The sequence below is a fragment of the Chiloscyllium punctatum genome, chromosome 5, assembly GCF_047496795.1.
Source record: "Chiloscyllium punctatum isolate Juve2018m chromosome 5, sChiPun1.3, whole genome shotgun sequence".
NCBI classification, from domain to species: Eukaryota; Metazoa; Chordata; class Chondrichthyes; order Orectolobiformes; family Hemiscylliidae; genus Chiloscyllium; species Chiloscyllium punctatum.
The window spans coordinates 117,956,348-117,970,587 of record NC_092743.1 but is presented as its reverse complement, the minus strand read 5'-3'; the positions used below and the strand labels follow the sequence as shown (position 1 = coordinate 117,970,587).

Below are 14,240 nucleotides of genomic sequence, written 5' to 3'. Positions count from 1 at the left end.
CAAATAGATCATATCTACCGCTCTGCCCTCGTAAATCCTCTTTGTTACTCCTTCAAAAAACTCAATCAAGTTTGCGAGACATGATTTTCCACACATAAAGCCCTGTTGACTACCCCTAATCTGTCATAGAGTCATAGAGATGTACAGCATGGAAACAGACCCTTCGATCCAACCTGTCCATGCCGAGCAGATATCCCAACCCAATCTAGACCCACCTGCCAGCACCTGGCCCATATCCCTCCAAATCCTTCCTATTCAGATACCCATCCAAATGCCTCTTAAATATTGCAATTGTACCAGCCTCCATCACATTCTCTGGCAGCTCATTCCATACACTTACCACCCTCTGCGTGAAAACGTTGTCCCTTCGATCTCTTTTATATCTTTCCCCTCTCACCCTAAACCTATGCCCTCTAGTTCTGGACTCCCTGACCTCAGGGAAAAGGCTTTGCCTATTTACCCTATCCATGCCCCTCATAATTTTGTAAACTTCTATAAGGTCACCCCTCAGCCTCTGAGGCTCCAGGGAAAACAGCCCCAGCCTGTTCAGCCTCTCCCTATAGTTCAAATCCTCCAAACCTGGCAACACCCTTGTAAATCTTTTCTGAACCCTTGCAAGTTTCACAACATCTTTCCAATGGGAAGGAGACCAGAATTGCACGCAATATTCCAACAGTGGCCTAACCAATGTCCTGTACAGCCGCAACATGACTTCCCAACTCCTGTCCTCAATACTCTGACCAATAAAGGAAAGCATACCAAACGCCGCCTTCACTATCCTATCTACTTGCGACTCCACTTTCAAGAAGCTGTGAACCTGCACTCCAAGGTCTTTGTTCAGCAACGCTCCTGAGGACCTTCCCATTAAGTGTATAAGTCCTGCTAAGATTTGCTTTCCCAAAATGCAGCACCTCGCATTTATCTGAATTGAACTCCATCTGCCACTTCTCAGCCCATCTGGTCCAGATCCTGTTGTAATCTGAGGTAACTCTCTTCGCTGTCCACTACACCTCCAATTTTGGTGTCATCTGCAAACTTATTAACTGTACCTCTTATGCTCACATCCAAATCATTCATATAAATGACAAAAAGTAGTGGACCCAGCAACGATCCTTGTGGCATTCCATGGTCACAGGCCTCCAGTCTGAAAAACAACCCTCCACCACCACCCCCTGTCTTCTACTTTTGAGCCAGTTCTGTATCCAAATGGCTAGTTCTCCCTGTATTCCATGAGATGTAACCTTGCTAATCGGTCTCCCATAGGGAACCTTGTCGAATACCTTCCTGAAGTCCATATAGATCACATCTACTGCTCTGCCCTCATCAATCTTCTTTGTTATTTCCTCAAAAAAAACTCAATCAAGTTTGTGAGACATGATTTCCCATGCACAAAGCCATGTTGACTATCCCTAATTAGTCCTTGCCTTTCCAAATACATGTACATCCTGTCCCTCGGGATTCCCTCCGACAACTTGCCCACCACCGACGTCAGGTTCACTGGTCTGTAGTTCCCTGACTTGTCCTTAGCACCCTTTTTGAACAGTGGCATCACATTAGCCAACCTCCCGTCTTCTGGCACCTCACCTGTGACAATCCATGATACAAATATCTCAGCAAGGGGCCCAGCAATCACTTCCCTAGCTTCCCACAGAGTTCTAGGGGACATCTGATCAGGTCCTGAGGATTTATCCACTTTTATGCGTTTCAAGACATCCAGCACTTCCTCCTCTGTAATCTGGACATTGTTTTCAAGATGTCACCATCTATTTTCCTACATTGTATACCTTCCATGTCCTTTACCACAGTAAACACTGATACAAAATACTCATTTAATATTTCCCCCATCTCCTGTGGCTCCACACAAAGGCTGCCTTGCTGATCTTTGAGAGGCCCTATTCCCTCTCTAGTTACCCTTTTGTCCTTTTTAATGTATTTGTAAAACCCATTTGAATTCTCCTTAACTCTATTTGCCAAAGCTATCTCATGTCCCTTTTTGCTCTCCTGATTAATTCGATCTCTTCTAAGGATTAATTCAATCTATCTTGTCTATACCTGACATATGTTTCCTTCTTTTTCTTAACCAAACCCCCAATTTCTTTATAGTCATCCAGCATTCCCTATATCTACCCCTTTTTCCTTACATCCTAGCAGGAATATTCTGTCTCTGGTTATCTCATTTTTGAAGGCTTCCAATTTTCCACCCATCTCTATACCTGCAAACATCTGCCCCTGATCAGCTTTTGAAAGTTTAGATTAGATTAGATTCCCTACAGTGTGGAAACAGGCCCTTCAGCCCAACAAGTCCACACTGACCCTCCGAAGAGCAACCACCCAGATCCATTCCCCTACATTTTACCCCTGACTAATACACCTAACACTACGGGCAATTTAGCATGGCCAATTCACCTAACCTGCACATCTTTGGACTGTGGGAGGAAACCGGAGCACCCGGAGGAAACCCATAGAGTCATGGGCAGATTGTGCAAACTCCACACAGACTCTGTTGCCCAAGGCAGGAATTGAGTTCTTGCCTGATGTCATCAAAATTAGTCTTCCTCCAGTTTAGAACTTCAACTTTTAGATCTAGTCTATCCTTTTCCATCACTATTTTAAAACTAATAGAATTCTGGTTGCTGGCCCCAAAGTGCTCCCCCACTGACACCTCAGTCACCTGCCTTATTTCCCAAGAGTAAGTCAATTTTGCACCTTCTCTAGGTACATCCATATATTGAATCAGAAAAAATTCTTGTACACACATAGCAAATTCCTCTCCATCTAAACTCTTAACACTATGACAGTCCCAGTCTATATTTGGAAAGTTAAAATCCCCTACCGTAACCACTCTATCATTCTCATAGATAACTAAGATCTCCTTACAAATTTGTTTCTCAACTTTCCTGTGACTATTAGTGGGTCTATAATACAATCCCAATAAGGTGATGAACCTTTTCCTATTTCTCAGTTCAATCCAAATAACTTCTCGATGCTACCAGCACTCATAAATTACCGCTTGTCTATTTTGGGTGATATGCTAATCCACGTTGCTTCAAGAACACTGAGAAGAACACTTTTTTTTTCCCATGAAGTACAAAGCACAAAATAAGGCATGGATGACATTCACTTTTCTCATCCTGGTTTCATGAAGATTTTGTGACTGCTGTCAGATCACATTTGGCAAGTGCTGGACTCTACCAACGCACCCTTCTGCTTGTTGACAACGTGGGGGCATACACCATGAAATGCAGCCAATTAGAATCAGCAGGCGGAGCTATCAAGAGTTTGCTTTTACCACCCAACACCAGTTCAAGGTTACAGCTGCTTGATCAGTGAATCATCACAATTATGTAAAAATATTATCACCGTAACATGTTGCATGCCGTCCTGGGTGAAGACAATGCAGAGAAAGGACTGCAGGAAAGTATGAAGGCATTCACAGTCCAGCACGGTCTGTTTATGATTGCTGAATCTTGGGACTGCATCAAGCCATCGACAATCACAGAGTGTTGGTAAAATGGCTTCCGTGTTAGGAGCTGTGCCAGTGAAGAGAACGCACGTCCAGAACTAAGGCTAACCACTGACATCACCAAAATTTGCAGATGTCTGGGTTTAGGAGACTTTGTAGAGACTGAGATCGATGCTCAGGTGAACTGTGATAACTACATTGGAACAGAGTCACTCAGTGGTGATCATATAGTCAGGGCAGTCACAGAAGAACAGCAGGAATTTACGGATGGCGTGGATAGTAAGGAAAATCCGATGCCGACACCACCTCCAGTCCCCGTTAACGAAGCTATTGACAGATCGATACATTTCATGGAATGGTACGAAGCACAAAATGAAGTTGGTGCTGTTAAGTTGGTGTGTTTTTGCCAAATCTTATTGTTCGCAAAATAAGAGACAGCAATAGCAGCTGGATATTTTCTTCAGAAATAATAACCGACTTCCACCTCAAATAATTTTATTTACTCTACAGGTCGAGAAAAAGTTATCTGATCTGTAAAATGTCATGAATTTTTAAGTGATATATCCAGTGTTTGTACAAATTTTGGCAATTGAATGAAATAAAAACTCTGTAAACATGCTTTTTAATGCAGTTATGGGCAGTGCGGCTTCCTTTGTTTTAGGTCAAATAAATTAATCGAATAATCAGTTATCCAAATGAGAACCTGCCTGCCCGTGGACTTCGGATAATTGAGGTTTCTTTGTTGTCACTTTAAACCAGCAGCTCTTTATTGGCATACAGACAAAATTGCGGAATCTGATCCCAAAAGAAACTGAGAATGTCCTTGAATCTCTCAGAATACGATTTATTCATTGCTGTAAATCTGTAGTGTGATTGTAAAGATTTTGTCTGAGTGCGTTATGGCTAGACCAAATTATCACATGCAGCTTTAATCTTGAATCTGACCAGCTGATCAAAATTAGGTATATTTTCCCCAATAGTCCAAAACCTGTTCATAATTTTTTTCATGAAACTTGAGAGATTTAAATATAGATGCACCTTTATGTTTAATTCTGATTTAAGATGTTGCATTCAAATTAAATCCAAGCAAAATAAATAAGAAAATAAAGTCTTGGTAACGAGAAGTGAGGGAAATCACTGGAGAGCAAACATAACCAGCAAAAAGTCAAATAAAACCAACTGTGTCATGATAAGAAACTGGTGAGGGTTAGTACAAAAGGAATGATCTTTGAAGGATTAAACAGAATTGAAACTGAGAATGAAATAACATCAATTGCTGTTTCAAATTACACTAATAGGGATGCCAATTGTTACCGAGTTTAAAAGTACAGACAGTACACTGCAATTGGACTTGCACTTAATTGGATGAAGGGAGCAATGACTATTCAGCTTTGAAAGAAATTGGAGCTCACTTTGTGTGGTTTTTTAAAGTAGCTAACAGTTGAATGAAAACCTGTTCATGTATATTCAGTGCTATCATGATCAATCTTGCAACACAGAAACCAATAAAACGAGTAGAATTGAGCTGCATCAACAAATTATAGCATTAGCCAAAGGCAAGTATTCCCGAAGCTCTATAGTGCCCTGGTTAAGTCAAGCTACGTGAGTATGGGTGGGTTGCGCTTCGGCGGGTCGGTGTGGACTTGTTGGGCCGAAGGGCCTGTTTCCCCAATGTAATGTAATCTAAATCTAATCTACTATGATCAGCTTTAGTCACCAAAGGAAATAACTAAGTTTTGGAAATAAAGAAAAGGACCATGAGACCCAGTGTGCAAAGGGTGTGTGTATGAGGAAAGACTTGGATGTACTCTTGTGCAATAAAAGAAAGCAAATACTGGATTAGTGGTGCTGGAAGAGCACAGCAGTTCAGGCAGCATCCAACGAGCAGCGAAATCGACGTTTCGGGCAAAAGCCCTTCATCAGAAGAAAGCAACTGAGGGGTCGTGGTTAGACAACTTATAAATAAATATATAACAGCAACTAAAATGGAAATGGACAACTTTAGTGAAAGGTTTTAAATTCAAACTGGACATGAATGCAAGGACATGATTAGAAATTGTTTAAAAAAAACCAGGTAAGAATTGTTAACAAGGAGTACCTCATGCAAATAATGCCTAATGGCTCCATAGAACAGACAAAACCTTACACTTGCTCAAAATAGTTAGATGAGGTGATGAGAGAAATTAAATTTCTTTTTTGGAAGGATAATCTAAACTAATTTTTTACCTCTTAGTTTTATGAATTGGTTTAGTCTTATGCAAAATTGCAGTCTTGGCTATCTATTCAAAAGTTGCCATAATCGTAGCAGGATCACGCTCTTGTTAGAAAGAGACAATGGTGTTGGTATGTCCAGAGGGCAGTACACATCAGGCAAGGACAGATATTGAGAAAGAGAGTCCTTCATGATGACTTCGGCCTGTGTAATAATTTTAATCCGTGCTACTGAAGTTACTCTGCATTGCAAACCAGCCATCCAGCCAAATAAGCTAACAGATCCTCTTTGTATCTGTTAGTTGTACTAAAATTAAGTTCTGCCAAATCACAATTACATGCAGTTACTTTGGTGATGCTTTCTTTCGATAATTTATTTTTTCCCCCCCTCTCCTGTCTTCAGACAATGGGACATGGACACAGTTATGGCTGGTATCAGATTATCATGAACATGGCTCCCTGTTTGACTACTTGAACAGGTACACCATTACTGTGGAAGGAATGATCAAACTGGCACTTTCCACAGCCAGTGGACTTGCACATTTGCATATGGAGATTGTTGGTACACAAGGTAAGACTGAAATTTGCATTTGTTACCTTTTTGTGAGACAAATTAGTGTCATGATTTCTAAGAACAGATTGTTTCTCGTTTAAAAGTGCCAGTAAATAAACTGAGCAGATGTCTTTTTTTAAAAAAAGACCTCAGTAGTTAGTTTGTGTGTATAAAGTACAATCAGAATTTCAGGCATTGATTTGAAGAGAAGTAAATCCATGATGTATGGAAGTTGCTTTTGTAAATATGCATGACTGATTGCATCAGGAGTTCTCTGGTGTTAAAGTAAATACCATCTATGCAGAAAAACATAATTTTGAGTAGAAGCTTGCAGGTTTTTTAAAAAATTGATTGCGTTCCAACCTGAATACCATTCCTTTCTACAGGAAAACCTGCCATTGCTCACAGAGATCTGAAGTCAAAAAACATTCTAGTAAAGAAGAATGGAACATGCTGCATTGCAGATTTGGGATTGGCAGTCAGACATGATTCAGCGACAGATACAATTGATATTGCTCCAAATCATAGAGTGGGCACGAAAAGGTAATAAATACATAGATGTGGCTATGTTTTAATTTGTGAATTAACCATTAAGTATTAGAACTTACCGGGTCTAAAATCTTATTTTGGGGATGTTTTACAATTGTGTTTCCATGAAGGATACTGTTTGTTTTTTTTTACTCCTGATATTCAAAGTCAGTTAACTGTAGATGTTTTTTAAAAATATGGGTGTTTTTCCTGTGGGATTGTTTGATAGTTGGCTGACAAAGTATATGGGCTCTGTTTGGTGCAGTATTTTGTTTCCCCTCTCCTTGTGTTCCACCGTTGGTAGTTGTCTTTAGCCTTTTTAGGACTTCACTTATTGTATTCCTCAAGTTTTAAAACCTACTTTTTTGACCAAGCTTATATTATCACTTCCCAAGATTTTCTGTTTTGAATCTGGTTTTGTTTGATTGAAAGACGTTTGTAAAGCTTCACTGAATGCTTTGACAGACCTCTTCATCCTACTCTGAATGTACTCAATCCATATTTCATCAGTTTCTTATAAAAATATCTGGTCTGTTTTGAGTTATTTCTAATTTGCTAATCTGGGTTAGGTCCCCTTCAATCTCTTAAATTCACTGTTTCCTAGTCCTACTTCCTTTATCTTCAAACTTTATTATATTTGTTTGAACTAATTAGGTTATGGTCTCTGTTTCCTTAGTACTTAACTTTTAGGACGCAACTCATTCTGTTATCCAGAATCAAATTGAACACTCCTAAAAACAGAATCAAACATACATTGTGCAAAAATACATCTCCCTGATTGTTTTAGCTCTGTTAGTTGAAAATAGTGGTAAGATTATTACTGCTAAAATTATCTTCTCATCAGAGCTCATTTGTAAGACTTTAATGCTGTTCTTTCCCTTGTAATTAGTGCTGATATGTCACAAGTTTAAATCTTGTTCTTCATGCTTAAATATTTCTTAATGAAACAGTTTCTTTCTTACCTTGTTAACATCATTGGGTGTATCACATCTTGATGTCTACAATCATTAAATTTTGAAGTGCATCTTCCAAAATAACCACGTGAAATCCCAGCAACTATATCAGAATTGAGAGAAAGTGAATTGCTTGTGTTTTTAAATAACTGATCTACATTTAAGTCCTTTTTTTAATAAACAGGTATATGGCTCCAGAAGTCCTTGATGATTCTATAAACATGAAACATTTTGAGTCTTTTAAAAGGGCAGATATCTATGCTATGGGCTTGGTATTCTGGGAAATTGCACGGAGATGTTCAGTGGGTGGTAAGTAAAACACATCATGCATTTTCTTGAACATGCTGCTACAATTTACATTGTGATATGCTCCTTGGAGAGTATAGGGAGCTGTACTCTGCACCTCAACATGTTCATTTGCTGATACTGGGTAACTAAAATGAGACATTCGTATTCCAAAAATGATAATTTCTCACCTTTAACAGAAAGTAGAATCTAATGGAAAAACGCTGTTTTCGGGGGAAGGTTCTTTTAAACTGGAAAATAGCTACTGTAACTCTTCTATTCAAAAAGGGATGGAGGCAGAAAGCTGGAAGCTACAGGCCAATTAGCTTAATATCTGTCAAAAAAATAGAAGCCAGTTTTAAACCTGTTTTCATTAGAATCTAATGGAAAAACGCTGTTTTCGGGGGAAGGTTCTTTTAAACTGGAAAATAGCTACTGTAACTCTTCTATTCAAAGAAGTCCAACAAATTAATTAAATAAGATTTACTTTGACAAAACCATGTTACTCTTCTATTCAAAAAGGGATGGAGGCAGAAAGCTGGAAGCTACAGGCCAATTAACTTAATATCTGTCAAAAAAATAGAAGCCAGTTTTAAACCTGTTTTAACAGGACAGAGTAACATGGTTTTGTCAAAGTAAATCTTATTTAATTAATTTGTTGGACTTCTTTGAAGAAGTAACTTGTTCACTGTTCACATTCCATATCACCAATAAATTGTATTTGACTGGTGCTTTAGGTATTCATGAAGACTACCAGCTGCCTTACTATGACCTAGTACCATCAGACCCTTCAATTGAGGAAATGAGGAAGGTTGTGTGTGAGCAGAAACTAAGGCCAAACATTCCGAACCGATGGCAAAGTTGTGAGGTAATACTCGTGAACCTCCATTTATATTTAAACTGTTAAGCATATACTTACTTGAATCAAGCATCCCAATTATTTCAAGATCTAATCGTTTTTTTCCTTTGTGAACACTTTATAAGAGAGGGAATGTAAGGGTGAAAGACATTTTGAAAAGTATGCTGTTTTGCTTTACTCATGAAAGATCTTATGAACAGCATTAATTTTCTCCTGTCACTGGATTTAATATTTTAGGTTAAATGTTGGTTTTCTTCCCTGTGAATCTAGTTTCACTAAATTAGTTGTGATCCTGTCTGAATAAAAGCAATTTACTGCGGATGCTGGAATCTGAAACCTGAAACCAAAAGAGAAAATGCTGGAAAATTTCAGCAGGTCTGGCAGCATCTGTAAGTGCTGACATTTTGAGTCTAACTGACCCTTTATCAAAGCTTTGTCAAGGCCCCAAACACTCATTTCAGATTAAGTAGCGTTTCACTTGTACCTCTTTCAGTTTAGTCTATTGGATTCATTGCTCCCAATGTGGTCTCCTCTATATCGGAGAAACAAAACGCCGATTGGGAGATCGCGTTGCTGAGCACCTTCGGTCTGTACGCAATCAGGTTCCGGACCTTCCCGTGGCTTGCCACTTCAACACACAATCCTGCTCCCATACCCACATGTCTGTCCTTGGCCTACTGCAATGTTCCAGTGAAGCTCAATGCAAACTGGAGCAACAGCATCTCATCTTCCGACTAGGCACGTTACAGCCGGCCGGTCTCAACACTGAATTCAACAACTTCAGATGATTATCCCATCTCAATCCCTCTGTTTTCATTCTGCTCCGTAATTTTTTTCAGTTATTTTATCTATTTTTAAAAATATGTTTTTCACTGTTCTGTACCTCTTATTTCTTGATTGTCTCTCTTTCTCTCGCTCCCCACTCTCTCATCACCTTTTTCTTCTTCTCTTCCCCCTTTGCTACACTTCTCACCTGTTTTCCATTTTGCCTCTGCTTCACCCATCCCTCACATATTTTGTCACACAGCACTGGCTTCAGCCTTGGTCATTCACAGCTCCTAATCTCCCTATGCACTGTCATTGTCACCTCTTTATTGCTACCTTTGTTTCTGGAGCCATGACTCGTCTTCTCAGCCTAGTATAAATACCTCCCTATTTCTCCCTTTTGTTTTAAGCTTTGACAAAGGGTCAGTTAGACTTGAAACGTCAGCTCTTTTCTCTCCTTACAGATGCTGCCAGACCTGCTGAGATTTTCCAGCATTTTCTCTTTTGGTTGTGATCCTATTTGTTTGGTTTGATATCTAAAGGTTTTAAATTCCAGTGCTATACAGGTACACAATCCTTTATCCGAAATCTGAAATGCTCAGAGGTATGAAGATTTTCGTGAAGTTTTTTCTCCATAACAAGGTTATTTGGCGTGCAAGCAGTTTAACCACTCTTAAACTCCACACCCAATTGACCCATGTCATTCAGATGTGACGTGGCGGTGTGGCTCAGCACTGGCAGGTGTTAATTCTGTCTCCAGGCTCTTCATACTCGCAGGTCTGCCTGCTGATTGGTAAGATTTTTAAATTTCACCGTTAACTGTCACTTAATCCAAAATCTGAAAAATGACAAATTCAGAAAACCAGCTGTCCCCAAGGGATTAAGGATTGTGTACCTGTAATTCAAAAATTCTTAAAATTCTGCTACCTAAATTTTAAGGAAGCTGTAAAGAAATCTGGTGAAACTTCATTCACTGGTTTCACAGTTGGAATCCCTCATTCTAAAATCCAAGTGTGTGTTGTCTCATGTTCTTTTCTGCCTTTTACCTAAATTGTATCGCATTTTTGCCTGCTTCCAGCTTGTACGATTCAACCTTAGGTTTGAGCTTCTGTTTCTCAAGACAGCAGTGGCTGTCTGTCAGTTTAGTCAAATCTATTTTTGTTCTTTTTAGTTTTGTTCTTCCCCAATTTATATTCTCATTCGGTCCAACTAAAAGACTTGGAGAACCTGTAAAGTGCAATTTAATGAATGCCATGTAAACATAAAATGCTGGAGGTTCCCTGGAGATCGAGAGGGGAATGGAACTAACTTGGGTCAGTCATTTTATGGGTATAATCTCTGATCTTACAATGGCAGAGGGGAATGGGGATCTTCTTTCAATTTAGTGAATTTTAATCAAAACAAACAATATTAATACAATCCTCCCTTTCTGTCATGTCCTTGAGCATGGCTTTACTTTTCTTGAATCTACCAGTTTTCAGTGGGAGCTACACTTTTTGTTGAATGGATGGAGTGCTAGTTGGGTGAATGAAGAAGGGAAATTGTTGAGGGAATCGTGGAATTTTAAAGTTCGGAGGAGTGTTTTCCTATGGCCAGCAAAGAATGTGAAACCCTGAAGAAGGGTTACACGCGAAACGTTGACTTCACCTGGATGCTGTATTTATTATTCCAGCCTCCTGCCTGGTCTACTTTGGATTCCAGTATCTGCAGTTTTTTTTTGTCTCAAACCCTGGCCACTGGCTAATATTGTGCTTAAAGTGGTTAGACAAATTGTTGTTACGCCAGGCAGATGTAATTTTGTTCCAGCTGTTTTGGCATATCTTAATGTGAGAAATTTCTCTCAAATTCACTGGGGTACCCAGCAAGCTCATCTACCCATCTTGAAGATGTGACCTAAACGTAAGGCAACTACATTGGATGTAGTTATTTAGCATCAAAAGGAGGTTCTCACTGTATGGAAATTGCATTTGGCATCACGCGGACTTCAACTATCTTAGCTGAATTCCGGTAATGCCATCTTTTCTCATTACTTGTGTTTTTCTAATTACTGATATTGTCAAATATTCTGCAATAGCAGTTTTACAGTATTTAATTGGATGCTGGGTTTCACTGAAAGTAAATCTGGAATCTCAGATCACAAGCAGCATAAATTGTTTTCTAAGCAAGTCTCCTTCCTGGCCATAGAGGTATTGTGAGTAATAGAATGCTTTCGCCGCCTCCTGATTTAGTCACATTTCAGAAGCAACATTGCTTGCGAGCCCTAAGCCCATAGGATTTTTGTCTTTTGTACAGAAAAAAAAACTATGTTGAAATGGTCATCGAATCATTAATACCAAAGGAAATTTCTTACGTTAGTGATCAATGCAGATTTCCTGTATCAATATGATGGCTTGAGTTAAATACAATGTGGCCTCAATTACTTTGCCGTTTCCTTTCCATACGTATGTAGCAGCATGAGATGTCTCTTGGCCCTCAGACATTGTGGTAGGTGATGATAGACAAAGTTCTTGGCACTTGAACAGATGTGAACTTCAAAGTTATTCATTCTTCAAAGCAAGCTTTTACAATTCACTAAATGCAGACAACGCAACTTTCTAGACATTTATATTATAACCTTTATACGAAGGAGCAAATAAAATCTAAAGGTTATGCTAAGTAGTAAAGCTTTTTTTAAAATAGTGCGTTATTAATACCTTTTTAATCATGTTTCAGTGTTTTCTTTCCAACTGAACTGTTTTTTAGGTTATTGAAAGTTCATGTTGCTTTTATTTATGCTCATCATTGGTGCTTGGAAGACAGCACTGAGGGAACATGTAATGATATCCAGATTTATGAAAGCTGTTGAGAGGATCTAGCCTTTTGTTTGACTGTTGACTCTTGCTTGAGATTCAAATTTTGTTCTTAACAGCTGGTGTCAGCTATTTAAACATGTAAGCATGTAATGTTAAGTTGTCTGTACTTGCAGAATTATTCAGTGTTCCTTTTAAATTGAATTATCCCATTTTAAGTTTGTTTTTAAATTTATACTGACTTCACGCTGAAGATTTGTCTCAGCCAGATGTCTGGAATCATTACTTTCATCTGGCAATCCTCAATATATTGGCTGGTGTTCTTTCTCTTTTTTTTAGCTAAAAAACTGAAAAATACAGTAACTAAATTTCATTTCATAATATCATGCTTACCTAAGACTATTACGTTGCAAGGCTCCATCTGTGAATCCTTTCAAGACACTTCAACTTGGTTTCCGTCAAGGACCGTTTTGTGTAATTTGATCACCACCAGTCACAGCCAGTTCCATGACCATAATTCAGATAGCTCTTTATTGACTTAGTGGTGAGAATATATCTTTCTTGAAATGTTCGCGTTGCATCACATCTGCATTCCATTAGGTTACAGACCAGCAGGTTTATTTGGAAGAGCTTCCAGAGCACTGCTTCATCAGGTAACTCGTGGGGCAGGATCATAAGATACAATTTATAGCAAAAGATCATAGTGTCATGCAACTGATTCGATATATTGAACACCCCTAGATTGCTGTTAAGTCTTTCATCTTTTAGAATGGGTTGCAGGTTTCAGTTCATTAATATGTTAATCCCAAAACTTCTTTCCAGTCACATTCCTGAGATAGATTAGATTAGATTGGATTAGATTACTTAGTGTGGAAACAGGCCCTTCGGCCCAACAAGTCCACACCAACCTGCCGAAGCGCAATCCACCCAGACCCATTCCCCTATATTTACCCCTTCACCTAACACTATATGGGTAATTTAGCATGGCCAATTCACCTAACCTGCACATTTTTGGACTGTGGGAGGAAACCGGAGCACCCGGAGGAAACCCACACAGACACTGGGAGAATGTGCAAACTCCACACAGTCGTCTGAGGCGGGAATTGAACCCGGGTCTCTGGCGCTGTGAGGCAGCAGTGCTAGCCGCAGTGCCGCCAAATAAACTTGAAGGTTTTTGTAAAAAAAGTGACATCTCAGCTAATGCATTAAAGGCATAACATTGTCTGTATTCCAATCTTGAGTCAGACTGGTTCTGTTTCCAAAATAGGAATTTATAAAATATCACATGGATGGACTGCCTGCAGGTTGTATACTTTTTGAACAAAATAGAATGTATTTGCAAATACAATTCTGCAAATGCAAATTCACCCTACAGATTTGTGCGTGTGCATATGGGGGAAGTGTGTGTGCACGCATGCGTGGTACATTGAGGCATGGTCCATTGGCGAGACCAAACAGATGCTACAACAACAGTTCAATGGACACCGTGCAACAAATGCCAGACAAGGATGTTCCCTCCCAGTCGGGGAACACTTCAGCAGTCGGGGACATTCGGGCTCAGGTCGTCGAGTGACCATCCTCCAAGGCGGACTTTGGGATATGCAACAAAGCATTGTGGTCAAGCAGAGGCTGATAGCTAAGTTTGGTACCCATGAGGATGGCCTCAACTGGGACCTTGGGTTCATGTCACGCTACAGGTGACTCCACTTTACTATGCATTCGCACACATGCACACAAGGATACTTTCACACAAGCATACATGTGTACACACTCTTACATGCTAACACTTGCACAGACCCTCTCATACTGTCACTGAGACGCGCATACACCCCAC

At 39.5% G+C, this 14,240-nt stretch overlaps 1 protein-coding gene across 3 annotated transcripts in view; it reads left to right on the top strand.

Annotated features, from left to right (window-relative positions):
* tgfbr1b (transforming growth factor, beta receptor 1 b) overlaps positions 1–14,240 on the top strand; it is a 67,715-nt gene that overhangs the window by 43,226 nt on the left and 10,249 nt on the right. For all 3 annotated transcript variants that reach the window (XM_072571194.1, XM_072571195.1, XM_072571193.1), the window contains exons 5-8: positions 6,078–6,245; positions 6,614–6,770; positions 7,893–8,017; positions 8,731–8,861. In XM_072571194.1, coding sequence (XP_072427295.1) covers positions 6,078–6,245; positions 6,614–6,770; positions 7,893–8,017; positions 8,731–8,861 — 581 coding nt within the window. The remainder of the gene's footprint in view (positions 1–6,077; positions 6,246–6,613; positions 6,771–7,892; positions 8,018–8,730; positions 8,862–14,240) is intronic.